At 43.7% G+C, this 26,650-nt stretch overlaps 1 protein-coding gene across 3 annotated transcripts in view; it reads right to left on the bottom strand.

Annotated features, from left to right (window-relative positions):
• The window catches only part of DEPDC5 (DEP domain containing 5, GATOR1 subcomplex subunit), a 217,716-nt gene that overhangs the window by 53,813 nt on the left and 137,253 nt on the right, over positions 1–26,650 (bottom strand). For 2 of the 3 annotated variants that reach the window (XM_069757652.1, XM_069757644.1), the window contains exons 21-23: positions 21,050–21,264; positions 7,968–8,171; positions 1,987–2,122 (exon numbers count right to left, since the gene is read on the bottom strand). In XM_069757652.1, the coding sequence (XP_069613753.1) occupies positions 1,987–2,122; positions 7,968–8,171; positions 21,050–21,264 (555 nt within the window). The remainder of the gene's footprint in view (positions 1–1,986; positions 2,123–7,967; positions 8,172–21,049; positions 21,265–26,650) is intronic. The other variant, XR_011319327.1, reaches the window with a different exon arrangement.

Here is a 26,650-nt window from a genome sequence, read left to right on the forward strand (position 1 = left end):
TTAAATCACTGATTTAAATCAAGCTTTACTGACTAGTGATTTAAATCGTGATTTAAATCAGTTAGATTTAAATCAAATCCACCCTGATCCCAGCACAGCCCTACTGCACCGCCCAGCGCCCGCACATCCCGGAGCAGCCCCGCAGACCCCCTCGCACCTGCACATCCCAGCGCAGCCCCACCGCACTGCCCGGCGCCAGCACATTCCCAGCGCAGCCCCACCGCACCGCCCGGCGCCAGCACATCCCAGCGCAGCCCCACCACAAAGCCCGACGCCCGCACATCCCAGCGCAGCCACGCAGACCCCCTTGCGCCCGTCCATCCCAGCACAGCCATGCCCATCCCAGCACAGCCCAGTCACTCTTGATGAGTGACCGCTGTCAGGAGGCTGGGTTACTCTTTCTGATGATGTCACGTCAATTTCCAGAGTCTGGAAATTGACGTGACGTCGGCGGAAATTAGTGGCGGCTGCAGCCTGGGGGGCACGTGACCCGGACTCAGCCACCGGCATAGCGCTGCTCACAAGCAAAAAAGGCAACACAAGGTATTCACAAAATTCAATAGGGGCCCCGGGGGGATACATTTGGGGGTTAATTGAAAGTAGTAGACAACCCCTTTAAGACTTACAATGCACATCAGACAAAGCTTGGCTGAACTTGCTGACTCCAGAGGGATCGTTTCATGATCTAATCTACATTGGGGTCTTCCAATGATCACGATTTACAAATGACCGGAAAAGAGGGATTCCACATGCCTGATTCTTTGCTACTGTATAAGATAGCAGAACCAGAAGAACCAGCCAGAAAATTTGATAGTGGATATTCCGAATCTTTTTTCCCCTACTCAAAAGCTATTTTATAGTGAGCAAGGAGAAACACTATGGCATTGTTTGTTGTGAGAGAGATCTTGAAAAGGCCCTGGAGCGAGCAGGAACACTGCTTTTGCTAGATATTTATGCCATTAGAGGATCCCTTCCAAGGAATGAGTGTACATGCCCAGGTATGCTTGAGAAAATAAGTGTTGAAAGAAATACAATTATTACTAATAGCAGCAGAATCATTCATGTGGACCATGCCTAAAATCCACATGGGGCCAATGTCATTTTAGAAATAACCATGGCTGCATGGCTATATTCAACCCTTGCATACCGTACTTGTATTATTACATTATAATGTATTCTAATATTACATGATTGTAGTCATGATGAGGAAAGATTCTGCTACTATCAATACTACCGCTTCCCACCAGTGGCAATATACAGAAAGTGGTAGACATAGCAGTCTTGTGAAAGACGCTGCTCAGGACAGCTTGTGACGTCACACATTATTGTATGTGCACTCACCCCATTTTGAAGCAGCGGCTGTCATAAGGGAATAGACGTCGCTTTATTGATGACAATACTGGCCTGCAAGTACACAGCAGTTGTCACATGGGAATAATCCAGACAATCCATGGACTTGGATCTCTGATATTTAATGTGAAAAACTCACAGGGAGACTTTGTATGCTCCCTCAAAAAAGCAAACCTGGCTACATCTTCTCAGATAACCATAAGGCACACGTTATTTTTTAAATAGAGAGTATCTGCTTTGATAACGAGCAGTGTGTCTGTGTTCGACTCCCTGGTTTGAATTGCTTCAGTTTATTCCGGAGGTGCAAGGGGAGTTGTCAATTGATATAAAATTACAGATTCACCATTAATAAACTTATAATTTATGTAGAAGAAAGCTTTATAAGGTTTAATCATCATGGGCACATCACAGGCACAATGCGTACATGTGAATCATGCGTTTACCTGAATTATTAAACAAATCGATCCAATAAATGAGATAAGGAAGCACCAGGACTATTTGATCACTGATGAAGTTGGAAAGGTGGGACGTTATGGTGGATGGAGCTAATCATGGTCTTTAACAGCTGAAGAACACATTAAGTGAGAAGTCTACTCACCAATATATGCCACCATCTTTTCAGCTTAGATCACTCACCTACCAGTGGCTTCATGATATGCCAGCTCAAGAAGCTCTGCTGAGGAGTGAACTAACTCTCTCTGTCCACTCCCCTGTAGATCAACCATGTTCTGTCTTGTTTGGTGATGTATTTGAATGGCTTCTCCAGAAGGCCCTAAGAAAAGATTAATTTTTATATACAGTACCATGAAAAAGTATTTTCCACATTTTTCACATTACACAAAACTTAAATATAGTTTATTCGGATTTTATGTGATCCATCAAATCAAACTAGCAAGTATTTGTGAAGTGAAAAGGAATTGATACAGTTTTCTAATTATTTAAAAAATTTAAATCTGATAATTGTAATGTGCAATTATATTCAGCCTCCTGTAGCCTGATACCACTAAATAAAATCTTGAGTGACCATTTGCCTCCAGAAGTCACATAACTTGCAAATTGAGGCCACCTATGTAAAATTTACTCTCAGTATGACTATAGCTGTTCTGTGAAGGCCTCAGAGATTTATTTGAGAACACTCAAAATGGAAGGTGTGTGGCACAACTGCAAACCTACGACAACAGGGCTATGCACCTAAACTAACATCCCAAGCAAGGAGAGCACTAATAAGAGAAGCAGCCAAGAAGCTCATGGTCACTCTGGAGGAGCTGCAGAGGTCCACAGCTCAGGTGGGAGAATATGTCCGCAGGACAACTATTAGTCCTATACTCCTATACAGGTCAGATTTATGAAGAGTGGCAATAAGGCTACGTTCACACTAGCGTTCGGCTAGTGTGCGTCGCGCTAGCGTCGGGCGACGCAGCGGCTATGTTTAACATGGGGGATGCATGCGTTTTTGCTTGTTGCGTTTTCCGACACGTGCGTCTTTTTTGACGCTAGCGTCGGACCAAGAAAACGCAACAAGTTGCATTTTTCTTGCGTCCGATTTTCGTCAAAAAACGCCGCACGCGTCGAAAAACGCAGCGTTTTTCGGTGCGTTGTGCGTCGCGTCGCCGACGCAGCGGCGCACAACGCTAGTGTGAACGTAGCCTAAGAAAGCAATTTTCGGAAAGCGAGCCATAAATCCAGTTTGTAGTTTGCAAAACTCCATGTAAGGGACACAGCATGAGTAAGTAGGTGCTCTGGTCAGTAGGGCTTGTTGGACTAAAGGCAAAACTATGTGTGGTGGAAAACTGACACTACACATCACCCTGAAAACACCGTCCACACTGTGAAACATGGTGCTGGCAGCATCATGCTGTGGGGATGCTTTTCTTCAGCAAGGGCAGGGAAGCTGGTCAGAGTTGATGGGAAGATGGATGGCAATTATAGAGGAAAACCTGTTAGAGGCTACAAAAGACTTTAGACTGGGTATATAAGTTCACCTTCCAGCAGGACAACGACCCTAAACATACTACAAGCTACAATGGAATTAGGTCAGTGATTCTCAAACTCCAGTCCTCACAGCCCCTATCAGATAATGTTATCAGGAATTCCTTAGTATTGCATAGGTGGTGGAAGTATCAGCAAGGCATTAAGGTACCGTCACACTAGACAATATCGCTAGCGATCCGTGACGTTGCAGCGTCCTCGCTAGCGATATCGTCCAGTGTGACAGGCAGCAGCGATCAGGCCCCTGCTGTGCTGTCGCTGGTCGGGGAAGAAAGTCCAGAACTTTGTTTCGTCGCTGGACTCCCCGTAGACATCGCTGAATCGGCGTGTGTGACACCGATTCAGCGATGTCTTCGCTGGTAACCAGGGTAAACATCGGGTTACTAAGCGCAGGGCCGCGCTTAGTAACCCGATGTTTACCCTGGTTACCATCGTTAAGTAAAAAAAACAACCGCTACATACTTACCTACCGCTGTCTGTCCTCGGCGCTCTGCTTCTCTGGTCTGGCTGTGAGCACAGCGGCCGGAAAGCAGAGCGGTGACGTCACCGCTCTGCTTTCCGGCTGCCTGGCGCTCACAGCCATAGCAGAGAAGCAGAGCGCCGAGGACAGACAGCGGTAGGTAAGTATGTAGCGGTTGTTTTTTTACTTTTAGGATGGTAACCAGGGTAAACATCGGGTTACTAAGCGCGGCCCTGCGCTTAGTAACCCGATGTTTACCCTGGTTTACCGGGGACCTCGGGATCGTTGGTCGCTGGAGAGCTGTCTGTGTGACAGCTCTCCAGCGACCAAACAGCGACGCTGCAGCGATCCGGATCGTTGTCGGTATCGCTGCAGCGTCGCTTAGTGTGACGGTACCCTTAGGAATTGTCTCACCTGTGCTGTACTGTGGAACTTCTGAATACATGACCTGTTGGGGGCTTTAAGGACTGGCGTTTGTGAAACACTCACTTAGATCAAAGCATATTCATATGTCTGATTGACCCAGTCAGTCTAGACCTAAATCCCATTGAGAGTTTGCGGCAAGACTTGAAAATTACTGCTCACACACGCCTCCATCCAATCTCACTGAGCTAGAGCTAGTTTGCAAAGAACAGGGAAAACGTTCAGCCTCTGATGCAAATATGGTAGAGATATACACCAAAAGACTTGCAGCAGTAATTGCAGAGAAAGATGGTCCTACAAAGTATTGACTTGGGGCTGAACACAAATGCATGTCACAAGTTTCCTTTATACTTCACAAAAACATGCTACTTTGTGTTCGTATATCACATAAAATCCTAATAAAACACATTCAAGTTTGTGGGTGTAACATGAAAAAAAAATGTGGAAATGTTCACAGGGTATGAATATTTTTGCAAAGCACTATATGTACAGTGGGAGTGGCAGCAGCATACATCCATGGTTCCTGTGTCCTCCAATGAAGCGATAGAGAAATAAGTGCTTGATACACTGCTGATTTTGCAAGTTTTCCCACCTACAAAAAATGGAGAGGTATGTAATTTTTATTGTAGGTACACTTCAACTGTGAGAGACAGAATCTAAAAATAAAAACTAGAAAATCACATTGTATGATTTTTACATAATTAACTTGCATTTCATTGCATGACATAAATATTTGATACAATAGAAAAACAGAACTTAATATTTGGTACAGAAACCTTTGTTTGTAATTACAGAGGTCAGACGTTTCCTGTAGTTCTTGACACCAAGTTTGCACACACTGCAGCAGAAATTTTGGCCCACTCCTCCATACAGATCTTCTCCAGATCTTTCATGTTTGGGGGAAGTTGCTGGGCAACATCAAGTTTCAGCTCCTTCCAAAGATTTTCTATTGGGTCCAGGTCTGGATACTGACTATGCCCTTCCAGGACCTTGAAATGCTTCTTAAGAAGCCTCTCCTTAGTTGCCTTGGCTGTGTGTTTCAGGTCACGGTCATGCTGGAAGACCCAGCCACGACCCATCTTCAATGCTCTTCCTGAGTGAAGGAGGTTGTTGGCCAAAATCTCACGATACATGACCCCATCCATCCTCCCTTCAATACGGTGCAGTCATCCTGTTCCCTTTTCAGAAAAGCACCCCCAAAGTATGTTTCGCCCACCACGCTTCACAGCTGGGACAGTGTTCTTGGGATTGAACTAATCCTTCTTCCTCTAATCACGAGTGGAGTTGATACAAAACAAGTGTGTTTTGGTCTCATCTGGTCACATGACCTTCTCTCGTGTCTCCTCTACATCATTCAGATAGTCATTGGCAAACTTCAAATGGGCCTGGGCATGTGCTGGCCTGAGCAGAGGGACCTAGCGTGCCCTGCAGAATTTTAACCCCTGAAGGCGTAGTGAGTTACTAAGGGTAATGTTTGACACTGTGGTCCCAGATCTCTTCAGGTCATTGACCAGGTCCTCCCGTTTAGTTCTCGGCTGATTCCTGAACTTTCTGAGAATAATCCTTACCCCACGAGGTGAGATCTTGCATGGAGCCTCAGACTGAGAAAGATTGACAGTCATCTTGTGTTTCTTCCATTTTCTAATAATTGTGCCAACATATGTTGCTTTCTCACCAAGCTGCTTGTCTATTGTCCTGTAGGCCAGTCTTGTGCAGGTGTACAATTTTGTTCCTGGTGTACTTAGATAGCTCTTTGGTCTTGGCCTTTGTGGAAAGGTTGGAGAGTGATTGAGTGTATGGACATGTGTCTTTTATACAGGTAACAAGTTCAGACAGGTTCAATTAATACAGGTAATGAGTGCAGAGTAGGAGGGCTTCTTAAAGTAAAACTAACAGGTGCAAATTAAGTAAAAATCATGCAATCTGATTCTTCTGGATTTTTTTTTTTTTTTTTTTTAAGATTCTGGCCTCTCAATTCTTTGTAGGTGGGAAAACTTGCAAAATCGGCAGTGTATCAAATACTTATTTTCCCTACTGTGTGCATTAAGCAAGAGCCCAACTCAAATGTTTTAGGATGATCGTTCTTTGGGGGTCCAATTTCATATGCAATCAGCAGATTTGGGTTCCAGTACCATATCTATGCTGACGACACCCAATTATACACTTCTTCCCCTGACATCACCCCAACTCTAATTCAAAATACCAAGGATTGTCTGTCTGCTGTCTCTAACATTATGTCCTCCCTCTACCTGAAACTTAATCTCTCCAAAACAGAACTTCTTGTGTTTCTTCCATCTACTAACCTCACTCTACCCAACATCGAAATTACCCTGGAGGGTTCAACCATAACTCCCAAGCAGCATGCCCGCTGTCTTGGGGTCATATTCGACACCGAACTTTCCTTTACTCCCTATATCCGATCACTCACTCGCTCCTGTCACCTGCATCTTAAAAACATCTCCAGAATCCGACCTTTTCTCACCTTTGAAACTGCTAAGACTCTTACTCTTATTTATTCTCGTCTGGACTACTGCAACTCTCTTCTGATCAGTCTCCCTCTTTCCAAACTTTCTCCTCTCCAATCCATCTAGAATGCGGCAGCCAGTGTCATATTTCTGTCCAGCCGCTTCACCGATGCCTCCATCTTGTGCCAGTCATTACACTGGCTACCCTTTCGCTACAGGGTCCAGTATAAACTCATCTCGCTCACCCACAAAGCTCTCCACAGTTCTGCACCGCCTTATATCTCCTCTCTCATCTCCGTCTATCGCCCTACACGTGCCCTCCATTCTACAAATGACCTAAGACTAACATCCCCCATAATCCGAACCTCGCACCTTCGTCTCCAAGACTTCTCTCGTGCTGCGCCAGCTCTCTGGAATGCACTTCCCCAGACAATCAGACTGATACCTAGCCCCGACCTATTCAAGCGCGCTTTAAAAACCCATCTCTTCAAACAAGCCTACCACATCAGCTACTCAGTAAACTAACTTTGTCCTGTTCCCTCCTTCCAAATATTATCTGCATGTGAATCTGCACCCTACTATTCATCTGTCTCCACACCCTCCATGCACACGATAACTGCACTTGATACTTGACTATTGCACGTAAACACACGGGCTGATGACCGGATCATGCAGCTTTGTATGAAAATCCCTATTATAATTGCCAGACCTGAAATAACAAGCACTTTTCACCTATTGTGTCCCCCCATTTCCTTGTAGATTGTAAGCTTGCGAGCAGGGACCTCACCCCTAATGTCACTGTTTAAATTGTCTTAACTTGTACTGAATTTATTGTCTGTACATGTCCCCGCTTAATTGTAAAGTGCTGTGGAATATGTTGGCGCTATATAAATAAAAATTATTATTATTATTATAATATGCTAATTTTATTGGTCAGTCACTTATCTGCAGGCAAAATAATCTGATGTATTTATGAGATTTAGGTAACCCCACCAAACCCTAGAAGTTGATTAACAATCCTCTCCTTATGAACAGAAATAGGGAGAAATCTGATAACCTGCTGTTGTATAGTGGAGAAAGGAAGAATTACATGAATACATCAGTCTCCTGCCACACAATGGATTCTTCAATGGGTGTATGCTGAACATTAACACAAAGTGACAAACCACTAGCATCCATGTCTGTATTACTTCATGCTGCCCTTGACAAGCTGACAAGTTCCCTTTAGAAGATCCCAGCAAGAAGAAAAAAAAAACAATTACAGTATTGGCTGTTCATACCCACGGGAAACGTATGCATCCATCTCCGTCTGTTAGATGTCAGCTTCATTGGCATGCGCGATGGTGCAAAAGGGTTGATAAGCGCTCTCTGCGGATGATATCCTCCAGGACGGATGTGTAGCATTGATTCTGCACTGCCTACGTGAAATCTACCAGGTGCACTTGAGTCTCGCTGCTGGGATTCCATCATCTTTTCTAAAAAATCTGCAGGATAAAGAGAATAAAGTGTAAGAATAACTCAATGTACTGAATGTTATTTTTTCACAAATGATTCCGTTATTATTTCTTTATTCCTCTTGTACCCAACTTTATGAATCAAATGATGCAACTCCCCTATAACAGGTAGACATGTCTTGTAATCTGTGACAGCTGGATATCATGTAAAGAAAAAAAAAAAAGGGGGAAAAAGATTTTACCTGGTTTTCCTTTGTTCATTGCTTTATACACAACACTTAAAGAGAACCGGTCACCAGGTTTGGCCGATACGAGTTACGGCCACCCCCTTTCAGGGCTTATCTACAGCATTCTATAATGCTGTATATAAGCCCCCAATCTGACCTGTAGGAGAAGAAAAAGAACTTTTATTATACTCATCTGTGGGCGGTCCGGTCCTATGGGTGTCGCAGGTCCCGGTCCGGCACCTCCCATCTTCTTGTGATGCCATCCTTCTTCTTGCTTCACAGGCTCCCCGACATTGCGCTCCTGGGCAGGCGTACTTATCTGTCCTGTTGAGGGCAGAGCAAATTCCTGCAGTGCGCAGGCGCTGGGCCTCTCTGACCTGTCCCATTGCCTGCGCATTGCAGTACTTTGCTCTGCCTTCAGCAGGACAGGTAAATATGCCTGCCCAGGAGCGCAATGTCGGGGAGCCTGTGTGGATGACGCACGGACGCATCATCCACATGAAGCAAGAAGGAAGACTGCATTGCAAGAAAATGTGAGGAGCCGGACCAGGACCTGTGACACCTTTTGGACCGGACCGCCACGCAGGTAAGTATAATAAAAGTTATTTTTCTTCTCTTGCAGGTCAGATCGGGGGCTTATATACAGCATTATAGAATACTGTATATAAGCTCTGAAAGGGGGTGGCCGTAACTCGAATTGGCAAAACCTGGTGACAGGTTCCCTTTAACTTAAAGATGACCTGAAATATTCTATGTTGAACCAGATGCAAATGTAGTAGTGGCTACAGAGTAGAATAAAACTTTTTTTGCTTCAACTCTTCATTGTGGAGATATTGGTATTCAAAGAAACATAAGACAATAACTTAACACTAGGACATGTTAAAACTGTTGCAAAGTATACTTAGTGCAAACTCAGCAGCATTTGTGATCAATGCCAAATGATTTTGACAAATGACAAAAGATAGTTTTTCCCAAAAATTGAAGAGAGGGGCTTCAAATTGTGATGCTCACAGCAATGTGTGATGAGGTGTGTGAAAGCCTAAATGGTAGTAGATCATGCAGATGAAATGCAGAAAGGTTACCTATAGCTCCCAGACATTGCAGATAGTGCTTAGCAATACACACCCTGCCATACTGTATACAGACAGATAAAATCATGTAGTGCCTACACAGCCTTAAGGTACCGTCACATTTAGCGACGCTACAGCGATATAGACAACGATGCCGATCGCTGCAGCATCGCTGTTTAGATCGTTCTGTGGTTGCCGGAGAGCTGTCACACAGACAGCTCTCCAGCGACCAACGATGCCGAAGTCCCCGGGTAACCAGGGTAAACATCGGGTTACTAAGCGCAGGGACGCGCTTAGTAACCCGCTATTTACCCTGGTTACCATTGTAAAAGTAAAAAAAAAAAAAAAAACAGTACATACTTACATTCCGGTGTCTGTCACGTCCCCCGGCGTCAGCTTCCCTGCACTGTGTCAGCGCCAGCTGGCCGTAAAGCAGAGTACAGCGGTGACGTCACCGCTGTGCTCTGCTTTACGGCCGGCGCTGACAGTCAGTGCAGGGAAGCTGACGCCGGGGGACGTGACAGACACCGGAATGTGAGTATGTACGGTTTGTTTTTTTAACTTTTACAATTTACCCTGGTTACCAGTGAACACATCGCTGGATCGGCGTCACACACACCGATCCAGCGATGACAGTGGGTGATCAGCGACCAAAAAAAAGGTCCTGATCATTCCCAGCGACCAATGATCTCCCAGCAGGGTCCTGATCGTTGGTCGCTGTCGCGCATAACGATTTAGTTAACGATATCGTTGCTACGTCACAAAAAGCAACGATATCGTTAACAAAATCGTTATGTGTGAAGGTACCTTTATACTATCCCACATTAAAGCACTCCCTTCAAAATGCTTATCCTATTAATATATTGCAGTCATCATATTATATAGCCCTGGGTTCTTACAATTTTGCCCTTCTACCCAGCTAATTATTCTGTTTTCCATTAGGTCTGATATCATGTGATTAAAAACTGTCTAGTAGAATCCTTCTAAGCTCTATGTAGAAACAGGAGGTCAATTTTCCTTGTATAAGTCATTACAAAAGTCAATGGAAGGGGGGAGGAGCAGGGAAGCTGGGTCAGGAGCTGAAGAAGGAAATGATAAATGCAGGAACAAGAGACTTCCTGTTTCTACATAGAGCGGAGAAAACAGAAGCAATCACTGAGTAGAAAGGCAAAATGAACAATTGTAAGTAGACAGTGCTGCATAATATGACTGCAATATCTTAAGATTATACAAACTTTGATGGGAGTGCTTCTTTAAGCCATGTGTAGCAGTTCCCAGACTGCCCCATAATAAGTTATGCTCTATAACCACTCAGAGCCCAGATGGCACAGAACACTCCCCAGAGTGTCATACTTTGGCTATGCGGTACCATAAGAAGCCATAATTTGCTCACATAATGCCATGTAACGATCTGGCATACACTGATTTTAGGTCCATTTTACATGGCTAAAATATTTACTCTTATCGTTACTTCTCCATCTTGAGTTTTGAAAAACTCTAAGCACAAATAGGCACAGCTTGGCATACTACATTTTCACACCTTTCAAAAAAATGGTAAATATACAGAGAATGTCTGCTACATGTTCTTCTTTGCAGACATTCATCACATTTTAAGGCTACGTGCCCACAGTCAGGAATAGGTGCATGCAAAATGCTGCGTTCAACATTAGAAGCACAGTAGATGCGATTTATAGAAATCCCATGCCCTCTGTGCTGCTTTTGGATGGGTGGTCAACTCGCCCACGGTGCGGGTTTACAAGCTGCAGCATAGTCTCCACCGCATAGTTTCCATCATTGCCATTCATTAGATGTGGTAAATCCGCACTGTTTACTAAGAACATGCAAATTTAACTGCGGGATTAGATACGGCATTTTGGTGGCAGGGAAAATATACTGCATGCAAAACGCTGCTATTCCTGACTGTGGGCCCTTAGGCCCCTTTCACACTTCCGTTTTTACAATCTGCAGAGGATCCGTCAAAATGTTGAAATGACGGATCCTGTGCAGATTGTAAAAAACGGGTGCACTAGGCCCACTTTTCTGACGGACCCGTCGAGGCTATGTGCACCTGTTGTGTATGCGTCTTCGAGACGGTTTTTCGCTGCGAAAACGCATACACAACAAAACCAAGGTTAAAAATTATTAAAATAAATTGCAATATTCTCACTTTCCAGCTTCCCGCGCAGCGTTACCCATGCTCGCGATGCTTCCGGCAGCTAGCGTTCCCAGTAATGCCTTGCGTGCAATGACCTCTGATGATGTCGCATAGGCACCATCAATAGTAAAAAGAGAGAGAGAGCAAGCGAGAGAGAATTTCCCTGACTGGAAATTCTTCCGCGCATGCTCAGTTTCAAAAGACTGAACCCATCGCTGGATTCCTGCTTTTGACTGTCAGTGATGGATCCTGCGTCCATAGGCTTCCATTATAGCCAACGACGGGCAGCACAGGACCCGTCACTGAGCAATTTTCTGATGTGCAGAAAAAACGTTTCTCTGAACGTTTTCTCCGCCTGATGGACAGCAATTTTCCGACGGATCCAGTGCATGACAGATGAAAGAGAAGGCCATCCGTCACAATCCGTCACTAATACAAGTCTATGGGAAAAAAACAGGATCCAGCAGAAAAATTTGCTGGATCCTGTTTTTTCAAAAATCGATGGATTTCGACGGGAGCTAAACAATGGAAGTGTGAAAGAGGCCTAAGCCATAATGCTCAATTACCTAAACATGAATTATTAGTGATTAAGGCTTCTTTCACACTAGCGTCGGAATCTCCCCGTCGCAATGCGTCGGGGAGAGATTCCGACGCTAGCGTTTAGCGCATTACACAATGGAGGCAGCGGATGCATTTCTCCGGCGCATCCGCTGCCCCATTGTAAGGTGCGGGGAGGTGGGGGCGGAGTTCCGGCCGCGCATGTGCGGTCGGAAAAAGCGGTCCGTCAGGAGCAAAAAACGTTACATGTAGCGTTTTTTGCTCCCGACGGTCCGCAGAAGCACGACGCATCCGTCGCTCGACGGATGCGACGTGTGGCAATCTGTCGCAAATGCGTCATCAATACAAGTCTAAGGGGAAAAAACGCATCCTGCAAGCACTTTTGCAGGATGCGTTTTTTCTGCAAAACGACGCATTGTGACGGATTGCAGAAAACGCTAGTGTGAAAGTAGCCTAAGACTAACTCCATCCGCCCAGAGAGGCCAACTTGACTTTTTATTTTTTCTAGACAACTTATCAAAAAATCACAGAAAGACAATACTTGTTATGGACACATTGGAAAACCATAACAAATCATTATGATTACAAAGATGCATGTCTACAGCTCCTAATTCAGCTGCATTCACTGTAAACTGTAAAATGATGATAATAATTACAGTCAAAGTAATCTGCAAGTTTCATCAGCTTCAGAAAAAAATCATGGTAGCCTTAAATATTTTTTACGGACAGGATTCAAAAGTGCCTTGTTTTTACAGACAGTCCTGGAACTTGTGGACAGTTGGCAAACCTGCACCTGCCCTACATAAATTAACAGGTAAGTGGTATAGTCCTTCTGCCAGAAGCCCTCTGTCTGAATTATCTGCAGGAAAGGATGGTCACAACAAAAGAATAATTCAGTACAATTAGAGGAAATTAAAATGCTCAGCTACTATACCGGTCTCTAAAACAAAATGTTACTTATTGCACTCGGGCAGCTGCCAAGGAACGGTAATAATGATTTCTCAATAAACAGTATAGAGTAAAATATATTAAAACAAAGTGTCATAATAAAAACAGCCTCCATCTCCCAAAAAGAACTGACAAGCAGCAAATTTCAGACAGCGTATGCATGATCCTCAATCATTTGCAGCGCCCCAGAGACCTGGTCGTTGCAGTATGACGCTCTGCCACTAAGGGGAGTGATGGTACGTCTGATGGCACTAAAGGAGTTCTCCTGACCAGGTATCACCAGAACACATTACACTTCACACTCTGGCCACTAGGGGGAGAAAAAGGCTTTATTTATTGGGCCACTCCTCACACTGGTTAAACTAGGGGTTGGGGAGGAAGTTAGTCAGAAGCTGACTGGGTTGGATTCAGGCAACATCCCGTGGCAGGGGGTGTTGCAGGGAGAAGACACAGGGGGGTCCCTGTCAGGCGTGGGAACCTGGCAGGTGTCTAGCGAACAGAGCAGAATGTAACGGAACCGCGCCTGCACACCCCGCGGCGGTATCCAAGAGAGAGACACGAAGGGAAGGATATTGTGGAACAGTGTAAACGAGATCAAGCACAAAGGAGAGCCAGTAGGAGTCGTGCTGTGAGACCGAGGCAACATCCTACTGAGGCGCGTAGCCGGTGGCCGGAACACCGCGGGAGTAACTGACTCTAGGCCTTACTTCGAACTCCGCAGGACAGTTAATCATAGGTTGGCTGTCTACCTTACTACACCTACGAAGACATAGGGGGCAACGCGTGGAGAGGGGCGTCTCTAGGGTCCCGGAAGAGCTCCGAGCCTTCCCGTCATACAGGTGCGTCCTAGCCATAACATTCCTGGGGGACGAAAAACTAGTAACATCTGGAACCAAAGAGAGAGAGAGCTGTAGAGTACGAACGAACGAGAACAGCAGTTGTGAGGACTATTCCAAATGCTCAGCAGGGTAGGACTACAACACACAGGCGCTAGTGGTAGGCAACGATTTCCATCTGCGAAGGAAACTCTGGATGTGCCCATCGGACTGGCCGGTCTCAGATAGCCCTGTTCAGCGTGCTCTGGATTGAGGATCCTGAAGTCTTCAGTAAAGAGGTAAAGAGACTGCAACCCTGTGTCCTCGCTATTGACTGCACCCTACACCATTACCATCTACCTTACTGGGAAGCCCTGGGGGCACACTTCACCTGTGGGAAGGTATACCATCCAGCTGCCATTCCATCACCCCAGCGGACCCCACAGCAGCGTCGGTCACCCTGACCGAACACCACAGGTGGCGTCACGAACCCCTGATAGACTGCACCACCTTTATTGGACGCTCCTTAGCAGGGTCGCGGACCGGGTCAAGCCACCGTGACAGCCTCAGAACCGAACCAGAGAGGCCCGGTACCGAGAACTCGTGGCCCTGTGTCTGGGGGTGCTCCACATTAAAAGGGAAACCACTGGCAGGATAGGTCAGACACTAGTTACAACTACAGCCAGGTAGGTTTTGCTCTGAAACGCTGCAGCTTTTCAACTAAAACGCACTTTAAACCCCTTAGCGACCGCCGATACAAATCAAAACGGCGGCCTGTAAGGGGCCTTATTCCCTCATTGTCGTTTTAAAACCGAGATCGGGAATGAGGCTGTAGCATCTCCCAGTTGGAAAATCTCTGGGGTCTCAGCTACTGGGTGTAGCGAAGACCACAGAGAACATGATCAGGGCAAGATTTTCTGGTGTCCAATTATGTGATCGGCGTTATTCATCACAAAAAAAAAAGTGTGCTGGCTGTTTCAATCATTTCTCTCTCTTCTGACATGATATACATGTCAGAGGAGAAATAAATTATGCCCTCCCCCCCGAAACCCAGCGGTACCCCCGCCTTCCCCCGATCCCTCCTGATCAGTCCCCAACAGGAATCATCTTCCTGGGAAAAAAATAAAATAAATGGACACATGTGTAGTGCGCCATCTGTTACCCGGCAACAATAGAAAATAAAACCTCCCGTTGTCACCCACTTAGATAAAAAAAAATTTTTTTTTATTTTTTCCATTCTTTGCAGTTGGGTTTAGGGGTGTGTTAGGGTTAGAATGGTGTTAGAATTGCATTATTCCAAAACTAAAAAAAAAAAAAAAAAAAAGATGATATGATGGTTAGTTTTGAGCGCAAGTGCTCGCTACTCGAGTTTGCATCGGGTGCTCAGGTATGCGTAGAGTATCACGGATCCCAGCATGTTTTTTTTTTTTGTGTCTAACTGCCAAAAAACGTGCGGGGCAGGGACTCAAGCATGTTACTGGAGCACTCACTATATTTGGTGCATACCCGAGCACCCGATGCAAAACACTAATGACAACATATTCAATATGACAATCTAATGTTATCAAATTCTGTATCGTAAATGTGGGTTTAAAATGCTCACTATACCCCTGGATAAAATCCTTGAGGGATGTGGTGTCCAAAATGGTGTCACTTGTGGGGATTTTCACTGTTTGAGCCCATCAGTGGCTCTCCAAACACGACATGGCGTCCGCTCTTGATTACAGTCAATTTTGTGTTAAAAAAAGGCTATACTATATTATACTTTGTAAAATATCTGTGTGTTGTTGTAGTAGGACTGAGATACCAGCAGACTACTTTGTGTCCCTATTAAATACCCGTGGGTACTCTATCCATATCAATATGTTGATATTCATTCTCTGCACGCTATGATTGGTTTGCAGCTGTCTGAACTATCTTCTTTCCTTACATTAATTTTTATCTAGTATATTTTTTAGTATTTGATTTAATCTACACTTATGCACTGTATACATATGAGATACAGGCCATCTGGCCCTCTATTTCTGACTGCACATGTTATAGGGTAAAATAGGAGTGGAGGGACAGCCGATGTACAAGCGAGGGCACCAGCTTTCGAAATCTTAGGGTGTCAACCTCTGTATCTAGGTAGGTGTTCAGACAGTTGCATAGGTAGGGCTGGATCACTCATTTCTGCACATCGGCTGAGTGAGACTGTGGTGTTCAGAGCACAATCTACAGTAATATCACCATCATGATGTATTGATTACCGTATATTGAGAAGGAGTTCTCTATCAGGTTCCCAAGGGTTATAGGGCTAAATTCTATGAGGCGTGGTGCTGTGGGGGCTATGCTCTGTATGTTTTTTCAAAAAAAAATTTCAAGCAGAGATTTGTTTATCAGCCAGAAAAATAGTATACTGGCAAGATTGGTAGCCCAAGGGAGTAAACCACTTTTTATTACTCCTTACAGCGGTTTTCAGCCCCTCGAAATAATTTTAAGTTTTCTTTTTTTTGTGTGTGTGTGAGCACTTTTTTCACCTTCACTTAGTGAGTATATAGGTTGTTGTTTTATACAAAATTTAGTAAAAGTTACATTTTAGAAAGGGTTTTTGAGTAAGCTGATGATGTTGTATGCCAAGATCCATCACACCCGAATGAGCTGAAAGTGCAAGTCAGATTTGTAGTATTGGTAAAAGATGTTACGAGATAAACTGAATTCCTCTTAGAACATTTACAAACTCTGTCCTTAAGTTTTCAACTGTTCCATCAACCAGATCCCTTTTTGCTCCCAATCAGAAAAACCCTTTAACTTTGATACTTCACCCAAATTGGGATTATGCCATAGTGGTGTATAGTTGGTGAATCCCTTAATACCCATAAGTTTCTTTCCTCTGTCCCACACTTTATACACTAATGCCAATATTGGAGTAAGAGGATTCCATCCAGGAGGAATCCTAAACTCCAGAAGACACAGGGGTGAGGCTCATTTCATATTCTGTAAAAGAAGAGCACCCGACTTACCCATATCATTTCTACTTCCCCATCCATGGAGTTGTTGTAATTGGGATGCAATAAAATACAGCCATGGATCAGGAACGGAGAATCCACAATCATCCTTATTACACTGGAGAGTTTGTAGTTTTCTTCCAGCACACTCTTTACGCCATATTCATTGCCTGAACATGGTTTGTACTTTAGAAAATATGGAGGAGGGAGCCAACGAGAGTTATGTAGCACATATAACAATTGATAAGATTTCCTCTACCGATAACTGATAGCGGGAGTTTGGACCATGCGCTAACCTTGGTTCTAAATTTATCTAGTCTACGTTTGCTGTTCCATATTCTTTAGGCTTGGTACTCACAGTTGTTCCCAAGTATTTAGACTTGTCTACAGTTTGTAACCGAGATTGTTCCATTGTTGTAGAATGGGGCAGAGGATCCACTGGCATCAGGACAGATTTATTCCAATTAATTAATAAACCTGACAACCTTCTGAAGTCTGTTATGCAATCATTATTGGAATGATGTAGGAAGTTATGTTATCTATAAAAAGCAGCATATCATCTGCATAGAGACTCACTCGCTCGTCTATTTTTCCACATTTTAACCCAGTAAAATTTCTTGACTCGCTTAGGCGACACGCCAAGGGTTCAATGGCCATGGCAAAGAAAAAGGGTGACAACAAATATCCCTGTCTAGTGCCCTTCTGTAATTTATAACTCCATTCACTCGAATTTTAGCAACTGGGGAGTGGTACAACAGAAGGGTCAAAGCAATGTAGTAGGGACCAGAGCCCATCTTTTACAAAACTGCCCACAGGAAACTCCATTGAACACTGTGAAATGCTTTAGCAGCATCCAAGGACATACCCGCCCTTGTGCCATCTCCTTTTGTGCCCATTTGGAGATTGAGGAATAGACGTCTCAGAGTTATAGCAGTAGATGCATTTCGCATAAATCCAGATTGATCTACTACTACTTCTCTAACAACTGTAATCAATCTATGGGCTAAAACCTTAGCTGGAAGTTTAATATCCACTGGGAGAAGAGAGATTGGCCTAGATGAGTCAGGTTATGACATCTCTTTCTCGCGCTTTAGTATTAAAACTATTAAGGCGTCATTCATAGAATCTGGTAGGGAGCCCTTTCTAGTGCCTCCTTAAAGTCCACTGTAAAACTTTTTACATTTGTGGTCAGTAGCATCTGTGGTATGTAAGGAGGTCAGCAGGCATCACACATCGCTGTATGTAATAACCGTCTCTCTCGACATATGGCACGGTTCCTTTTGCCCGCTTCATCCTTGAGTCCTACGTGTATGTAATTGTGCACAATTATCAATTCACCAAGTAGTACAGGCACAGTGTGGTGCATGAAAGGGTTAAAATAGTGCATGAAAACATTAGGAAAAAACGGTGTTCCTGTTACTGACCACTTTTTTCTTTTAAAAAAGATGATCTACAAAAATATTTGAGATCTGTTCCAATTTTAGCAAATATGAAGTCGATAATATGAGTCCTGCAAAAGAAAATAAGGCAGACCCAGAAAAAAAAAAAAAATGTGCCTTTAGATTGCAGCATTACAAAGGGTGAAATGTTCCGGACATAAAAGCCCAAAATCATGGTAAAAGGATGAAAATCTCCATACCCATTGCTTAGGCAAGTCCTGAATGCGTATATGACATGCAATGAGTGAGTCATGATGAGCGGGCTGAGGGGTGAATATGATCATGTAACTATGGATATGCTGCAGAAGCTTATATGACGAGTGTAAACCGGGTCGAAACACGCCTGCCGGTAGCATTACATGGGAGCAATAATAATTGCGGTAATCACTATTATAACCACACACATTAACGGTCACATCGTAATGGGAAATATGAACAGAACATTTTTTTTTACTTTAATTCCACTAATACAGATAATGAAATCACACCATGTGGAAACAGTTATCTGTCATTCAAAGGGTCATTAAACTGCAGTCTGTAGCTTATTTTAGACATGGGTGATGTAAAAAGTGATTCTGGGGCTTATTTTTCTAACACTAGTGCGTCCACAAGGAACAGCAGTTTGCTTCAACTGCAAAGCAAATATAAAGATAAATTAGATCATACACATATCCAGGCTCCACTCTTGTGCACACACAGCCAAGCAGGCAATTCTACAGATTTTGTTTGAAAGACAAAAAAAAAAAAAATGCGAATACACCCTTCCACCAATAGCTTACCCACTGGGATAACGAAGCAATTGGCATGTTCAACTCAGACCATTCTTTTTTTTTTTTTTACAGACATTGGGAAAATTCAGGAGCCTCCCAAACACAAATGAAATCAGCAGATTAAGCCAACTTCTATCTGATGTATATCACCAGCTTTACATTGCCTTTTAAATCTGTTGGTAGGTTTTTGCTATGTAATGTAAAGACAGCAGGAAATAAGGTTTGAAACACAGACTTCAGCAATGTGTCATTTATTAGGTTGTGTGCTTACACAGAATGTTTTATCACCAAGAGATTATCACTGCCTGGACTGATTCTCATATTAGCCCTTGTCTGACCACACCCCCTCCTCTGATAAGCAGCTCACAGTCAATATACAGAGAGCTTGGTGTGGGCAGCTTTCCCAGCTCTACTTTCTGCAACAACTAAGAACTTCGATTGTGTCACAACTGCTGCAACCATCAAACCGTGGTATTGGAATCAGGGTCTCATTTCCTACATTTTGCTGCTCTCAGAGGGAAAAATAAAAACATGGTGGTAGCTTCCCTTCAAACAGCAACTCTAAGATTCTCCATACAGTTACTTCCAGCAATATCATATAAAATGTAATCAATAAAAGGGAAAACATCCTGTAGTCAATGAGGGTTTGCACTTTAAACATAGCGGTTTCCTATATGCCTCTGGTAGCTTCATGTTACATGTGGCACATTTTTTTAACTCTCGTCTTAGAAGTAGAAGTAGTAGATTTTTTAGGGTTTTCCTGGTCCTAGGAAAAGAGCAACAATAGAGTGTAGCTATGAGAGGGAATAAGGAAAGATCTCTACTCCCAGACTCCACTCACAAGGGATAGCTTTGTAGGAACCTTAGGATGGCCAGGAATCTGCCACTCCATTGCTAGCCGCATTGGTAAAGGACGGCCCCCAGGAAGTGAAATAAGGACTTCTCACCTGGCTTCCAATGTGATTTGCTCATTATCCATACTTCCAGGCCACTAGCCCATGGGGAATAGCTTGAACGCATGCCAATGGAGACTTTCCCGGCGCTCACTCCACAAACACAGAAGTGCGTACCATGCTGAAAAGCACGCTGGGCAATAGAGGCCTCACGTGCTGCTCCCCTGGAAACCGGAAATGTGCTCTACGCTGGAACACACGCCGGGCACTTCATCAGAGCTGAATCTCCTCTCCCCACGTATGCTGTAGTGAATAGTCGTGAGTAAGCAGAGAGCCTTCCTGAGGGGGAAGCGGTTGTCCCAGGAGCTCCTGGTCAACTGGAAGGCAGGTGGACCTCTGCAGGGACAGGTGTCGGCCCCCTGGACCATACCACAGAATAAAGGAGAGAGGAGAGGGACAAATCACCCCCTCGATCCCCTTGAGTCCAGCAATTCTGAGTAAGTTCTTCTGCGCACAAAGCTTTCCTCTCATGAATCTGACCCTGATAGGCACAGGAAAAACACTGGTGGAGGGAGGGGCTATTTAGCCTCGTGTGATCCTGTCCCTTATCCAGGCTAAGAAGGACTACCTCCTGGTATTGCTGTCAGGAGGGACCTACTGGAAATCAACCTTTTGTCAATGAGGGTTTAGATTTTATAGATTATTCTATCCTTGCAGTAATGGCAATCAGCATTCAACGCTTAGACTTCCTAGAAAGCATAGTGAGCAAGCAAAGATGCAGTGAAAAACACGGGAGCAATCTGAGCCTCCGCTATCATCATCCGAGTTGGATTTTTTACTCCAGTAGACTCCAAAAGGCAGAGTACCATTCATTGGTTAGCTGAACACTGATAACACCAAGGGAAAAAAGATCAACAAAAAGGAAAGAACAACAAAAGGAAATAAAAGCCAAGCACCATCTCCCTCCACTACAGCCATAAAAGTCATTCTAAATGTTTAGGCGCATGTCTGCACGTACCAGTGTATGTTTGTGCGAGACTCCTCACCTCTATTACTGGTATAGCCCAGAGAACTGCTCGCTTCATACTGATGGAGATGTGGTCGAGGAATGAGCAGGATGTTGGAGATTTTGCCTAGAGAACTTTCATCAGATGTCTGACTCCTTCCTTCTTCAGCTGGAAAGGGACGACTCTGCTGTGACGGGCTGCAGGATGCATCATAAGAACCAGAGTTTTTCCGTGTCTGAGTCTCTCTCACAGGCCTGTGGAATAGAAAGGTTTTGTGATCATCATTTGCATAAAAACAGAAAAAGTAACTAATAATCCAAAACTAAACAGAGAATGATATTTCAAATTCTGCATTAATAGATGACGAAGTGTAAAATTCCACATAACTGAACTCCTTCCAGCTGCAACCAATTTTCGCTTTTGTCTTTTCTTCCCTTTCTTCTAAGAGCATTAAGTTTTCAAATTTTCTATCAATGTAGCTTGCTTTTGTGCAGGACAAGTTGTAGTTTTTGGATATCATTCACTTAACCATATAATGTGCTGAAAAATTGGTAAAAATTCCAGGTGCGGTGAAATTGGCAAAAATAAAAAAATATACAAACGTAATTCCGCTACTGTTTTGGGGCTTTTGTTTTTACAGCATTCATTGTGTGGTAAAAATGATCTGGCTACATGTTTATTTGTTTTTTAAATTTCCTTATTTATTTATTTTTTAAACTCCCTCAGAGTAAACCCCCTACTGCCATGGTCACTCATCCGCACCAGGCAATTGCATTGCGTGGGGGTCAATGGAAGGCCTTAACCCCTTTACCCCCAAGGGTGGTTTGCACGTTAAAGACCGGGCCAATTTTTACAATTCTGACCACTGTCCCTTTATGAGGTTATAACTCTGGAACGCTTCAACGGATCCCAGTGATTCTGACAATGTTTTCTCGTGACATATTGTACTTCATGATAGTGGTAAAAATTCTTTGATAGTACCTGTGTTTATTTGTGAAAAAAATGGACATTTGGCGAAAATTATGAAAATTTCGCAATTTTCCAACTTTGAATTTTTATGCAATTAAATCACAGAGATATGTCACACAAAATACTTAATAAGTAACATTTCCCACATGTCTACTTTACATCAGCACAATTTTGGAACCAACATTTTTTTTGTTAGGGAGTTATAAGGGTTAAAAGTTGACCAGCAATTTCTCATTTTTACAACACCATTTTCTTTTAGGGACCACATCTCATTTGAAGTCATTTTGAGGGGTCTATATGATAGAAAATACCCAAGTGTGACACCATTCTAAAAACTGCACCCCTCAAGGTGCTCAAAACCATATTCAAGAAGTTTATTAACCCTTTTGGTGCTTCACAGGAATTTTTGGAATGTTTAAATAAAAATGAACATTTAACTTTTTTTCACAAAAAATTTACTTCAGCTCCAATTTGTTTTATTTTACCAAGGGTAACAGGAGAACATGGACCCCAAAAGTTGTTTTACAATTTGTCCTGAGTACACAGATACCCCATATGTGGGGGTAAACCACGGTTTGGGCGCATGACAGAGCTCGGAAGCGAAGGAGTGACATTTGACTTTTCAATGCAAAATTGACTGGAATCGAGATGGGACACCATGTTGCGTTTGGAGAGCCCCTGATGTGCCTAAACATTGAAACCCCCACAAGCGACACCATTTTGGAAAGTAGACCCCCTAAGGAACTTATCTAGAGGTGTGGTGAGCACTTTGACCCACCAAGTGCTTCACAGAAGTTTATAATGCAGAACCGTTAAAATAAAAAATCATATTTTTTCACAAAAATTATCTTTTCACCCCCAATTTTTTTATTTTCCCAAGGGTAAGAGAAGAAATTGGACCCCAAAAGTTGTTGTACAATTTGTCCTGAGTACGCTGAAACCCCATATGTGGGGGTAAACCACTGTTTGGGCGCATGGGAGAGCTCGGAAGGGAAGTAGCGCCGTTTGACTTTTCAATGCAAAATTGACAGGAATTGAGATGGGACGCCATGTTGCGTTTGGAGAGCCACTGATGTGCCTAAACATTGAAACCCCCCGACAAGTGACACCATTTTGGAAAGTAGACCCCCTAAGGAACTTATCTAGATGTGTTTTGAGCGCTTTGACCCACCAAGGGCTTCACAGAAGTTTATAATGCAGAGCCGTAAAAATAAAACAAAATTTTTTTCCCACAAAAATTATTTTTTTAGCCCCCAGTTTTGTATTTTCCCGAGGGTAACAGGAGAAATTGGACCCGAAAATGTGTTCTCCAATTTGTCCTGAGTGCGATGATACACCATATGTGGGGGGAACCACTGTTTGGGCACACGGGAGAGCTCGGAAGGGAAGGAGCACTGTTTTACTTTTTCAAAGCAAAATTGGCTGGAATTGAGATCGGACGCCATGTCGTGTTTGGAGAGCCCCTGATGTGCCCAAACAGTGGAAACCCCCCAATTATAACTGAAACCCCAATCCAAACACACCCCTAACCCTAATCCCAACAGTAACCCTAACCACACCTCTAACCCTGACACACCCCTAACCCTAATCCCAACCCTATTCACAACTGTAAATGTAATCTAAACCCTAACCGTAACTTTAGCCCCAACCCTAACTGTAGCCTTAACCCTAGCCCCAACCCTAGCCATAACCCTAACCGTAGCCCTAACCCTAGCCCGAAAATGGAAATAAATACATTTTTTTAATTTTTCCCTAACTAAGGGGGTGATGAAGGGGGTTTGATTTACTTTTATAGCGGGTTTTTTAGCGGATTTTTATGATTGGCAGCCGTCACACACTGAAAGACGCGTTTTATTGCAAAAAAATATTTTTTGTGTTACCACATTTTGAGAGCTATAATTTTTCCATATTTTGGTCCACAGATTCATATGAGGTCTTGTTTTTTGCGGGACGAGTTGACGTTTTTATTGGTAACATTTTCGGGCACGTGACATTTTTTGATCACTTTTTATTTTATTTATTTTAAACTATTTCATAGAAAAAAATAATTATTTTTGCATTGCTTTATTCTCAGGACTATAACTTTTTTATTTTTTTGCTGATGATGCTGTATGGCGGCTCGTTTTTTGCGGGACAAGATAACGTTTTCAGCGGAACCATGGTAATTTATATCTGTCTTCTTGATCGCGTGTTATTCCACTTTTTGTTCGGCGGTATGATAATAAAGCGTTGTTTTTTGCCTCGTTTTTTTTTTCTTACGGTGTTTACTGAAGGGGTTAACTAGTGGGCCAGTTTTATAGGTCGGGCCGTTACGGACGCGGCGATACTAAATATGTGTACTTTTATTGTTTGGTTTTTTTTATTTAGATAAAGAAATGTATTTATGGGAATAATATATATATTTTTTTCATTATTTAGGAATATTTTTTTTTTTTTTTTACACATTTGGAAAAATTTTTTTTAAACTTTTTTACTTTGTCCCAGGGGGGACATCCCCCCGTAAGCGCGGCCGATCGCGTATGACGTACTATCCCGTCGGTGGTCATAGGGGCCCACCCCACCTCGACGGGATAGTACGTCCAATGTCAGAAAGGGGTTAAATTCCGCTGTCAGATTGTCAGAACATATAAGGAGTTAACAAACATCAATTGGAGCTCAGCTGCACTCATTGCTGTTAAAAGGAATCTGTTAGCAGAATTTTGATGTTTAGTCTGAGAGTAGAATGATATAGGGTAAGTGAGCCCGATTCCAACAATGTATCACTTCGTATGACACAATCAGAGTTTTCACATGTAGAATGCAGAGCTGAGAGAGCTGCCCCCGCCCACACCAGGCTCTCTATGTACACTGTCTATAGACCATGAGCTGCTTATCACAGGAGAGGGGCGTGGTTGTTACAGGGCTCCTGCACTGCTTTATTGCAGCAGTGATACAACCTTCATTGTATTATATAAACAACAGTACACAGCCAATAAAAGTGACAAATGAATTTAGTGTCTCAGTGGCTACCTTATGCTGTCCTCCAATTACACAGCAAAAACCTGCTGACAGATTCCCTTTAAGGAATGCATTTGGGGACACAGTCCGGAGCTATGTGCCTGATGGTGACCACTACCAGAATGCCAAGGTATTCATCCACCATTGGGACTCATTGTAAAGAAATGTATACCATATGATATTTGTTTCTTTTCAAAAGTCCCCCGATTAGAAATGCACAGTCTGCTGCGCGTTCTTATACAGTTAAACAGTACAAGCCAGATGGTGGCAGAAAAGACACTTTTTACCTCCGTCTGGTAAATGGTCACCTATGGCAATGTGAAAGTATGCATCAGGAAACACCTCCAACGTATAATGTAAGCCAAGTGCACAGGCATGGTGCGGTCAAACTGCAGACATATGCTGCACATGTACAATAGATTTTGGGAAGGGGTTAAAGTTCCAATAAATAAATTGATGCTTATTAGTAGGGTCTAAAGGGTATCGTCTCTCCTTGTGGAGAGTAACAAGCCTGAAATGCCAGTGTCACGGCCTATAAGTCTCTTTACCCAGGCATGTCACATATGTAAATAGAGAATCTGGTTTGGCCTTATCCTAAGGCTACTTTCACACATCATGTTTTTTGTTTCAGGCACAAGCTGGCAAGTTTTGAAAAAAACAGATCTGTTTTTTTCTCATAGAGTAGTATTAGCGCCAGATTGCGCCTGATGGCCAGTCGTTTCATTCGTTTATTTCCGGATCCGTCCAAATAGCCGATCCCGGCAGACGGAGAAAACGTCCAGATGAAAGTTTTTTCGTCCGACGAAAAAAGCGCACAGTGACGGAACTCTCTCATTAGCCGGATTCTCCCTAAAACAAAAAAACGTAAGGGTGAAAATAGCCTTAGGCTCCTTTCACACTAGCGTCGGAATCTCCCCGTCGCAATGCGTCGGGGAGAGATTCCGACGCTAGCGTTTGCTGCATTGCACAATGGGGGCAGCGGATGCATTTTTCCGGTGCATCCGCTGCCCCATTGTAAGGTGCGGGGAGGTGGGGGTGGAGTTCTGGCCGCGCATGCGCGGTCGGAAAAAGCGGTCCGTCAGGAGAAAAAAACGTTACATGTAGCGTTTTTTTCTCCCGACGGTCCGCAAAAGCACGACGCATCCGTCGCTCGATGGATGCGACGTGTGGAAATCCGTCGCAAATGCGTCGTCAATGCAAGTCTATGGGGAAAAAACGCATCCTGCAAGCACATTTGCAGGATGCGTTTTTTCTGCAGAACAACGCATTGTGACGGATTGCAGAAAACGCTAGTGTGAAAGTAGCCTAAGTCATGAGGAAAGACTCGTTAAGGGATCGATATTAACTTTTAGGATTGCTATTTCCAATAGGTGGCGCTAGAGTTTAAAGGTACCGTCACACTTAGCGACGCTGCAGCGATACCGACAACGATCCGGATCGCTGCAGCGTCGCTGTTTGGTCGCTGGAGAGCTGTCACACAGACAGCTCTCCAGCGACCAACGATCCCGAGGTCCCCGGTAACCAGGGTAAACATCGGGTAACTAAGCGCAGGGCCGCGCTTAGTAACCCGATGTTTACCCTGGTTACCAGCGTAAAAAAACAAACAGTGCATACTTACATTCAGCTGTCTGTCCCTTGCCGTCTGGTTCCTGCACTGACTGCTGGCCGTAAAGT

Source organism: Ranitomeya imitator, chromosome 1, assembly GCF_032444005.1.
Source record: "Ranitomeya imitator isolate aRanImi1 chromosome 1, aRanImi1.pri, whole genome shotgun sequence".
NCBI classification, from domain to species: Eukaryota; Metazoa; Chordata; class Amphibia; order Anura; family Dendrobatidae; genus Ranitomeya; species Ranitomeya imitator.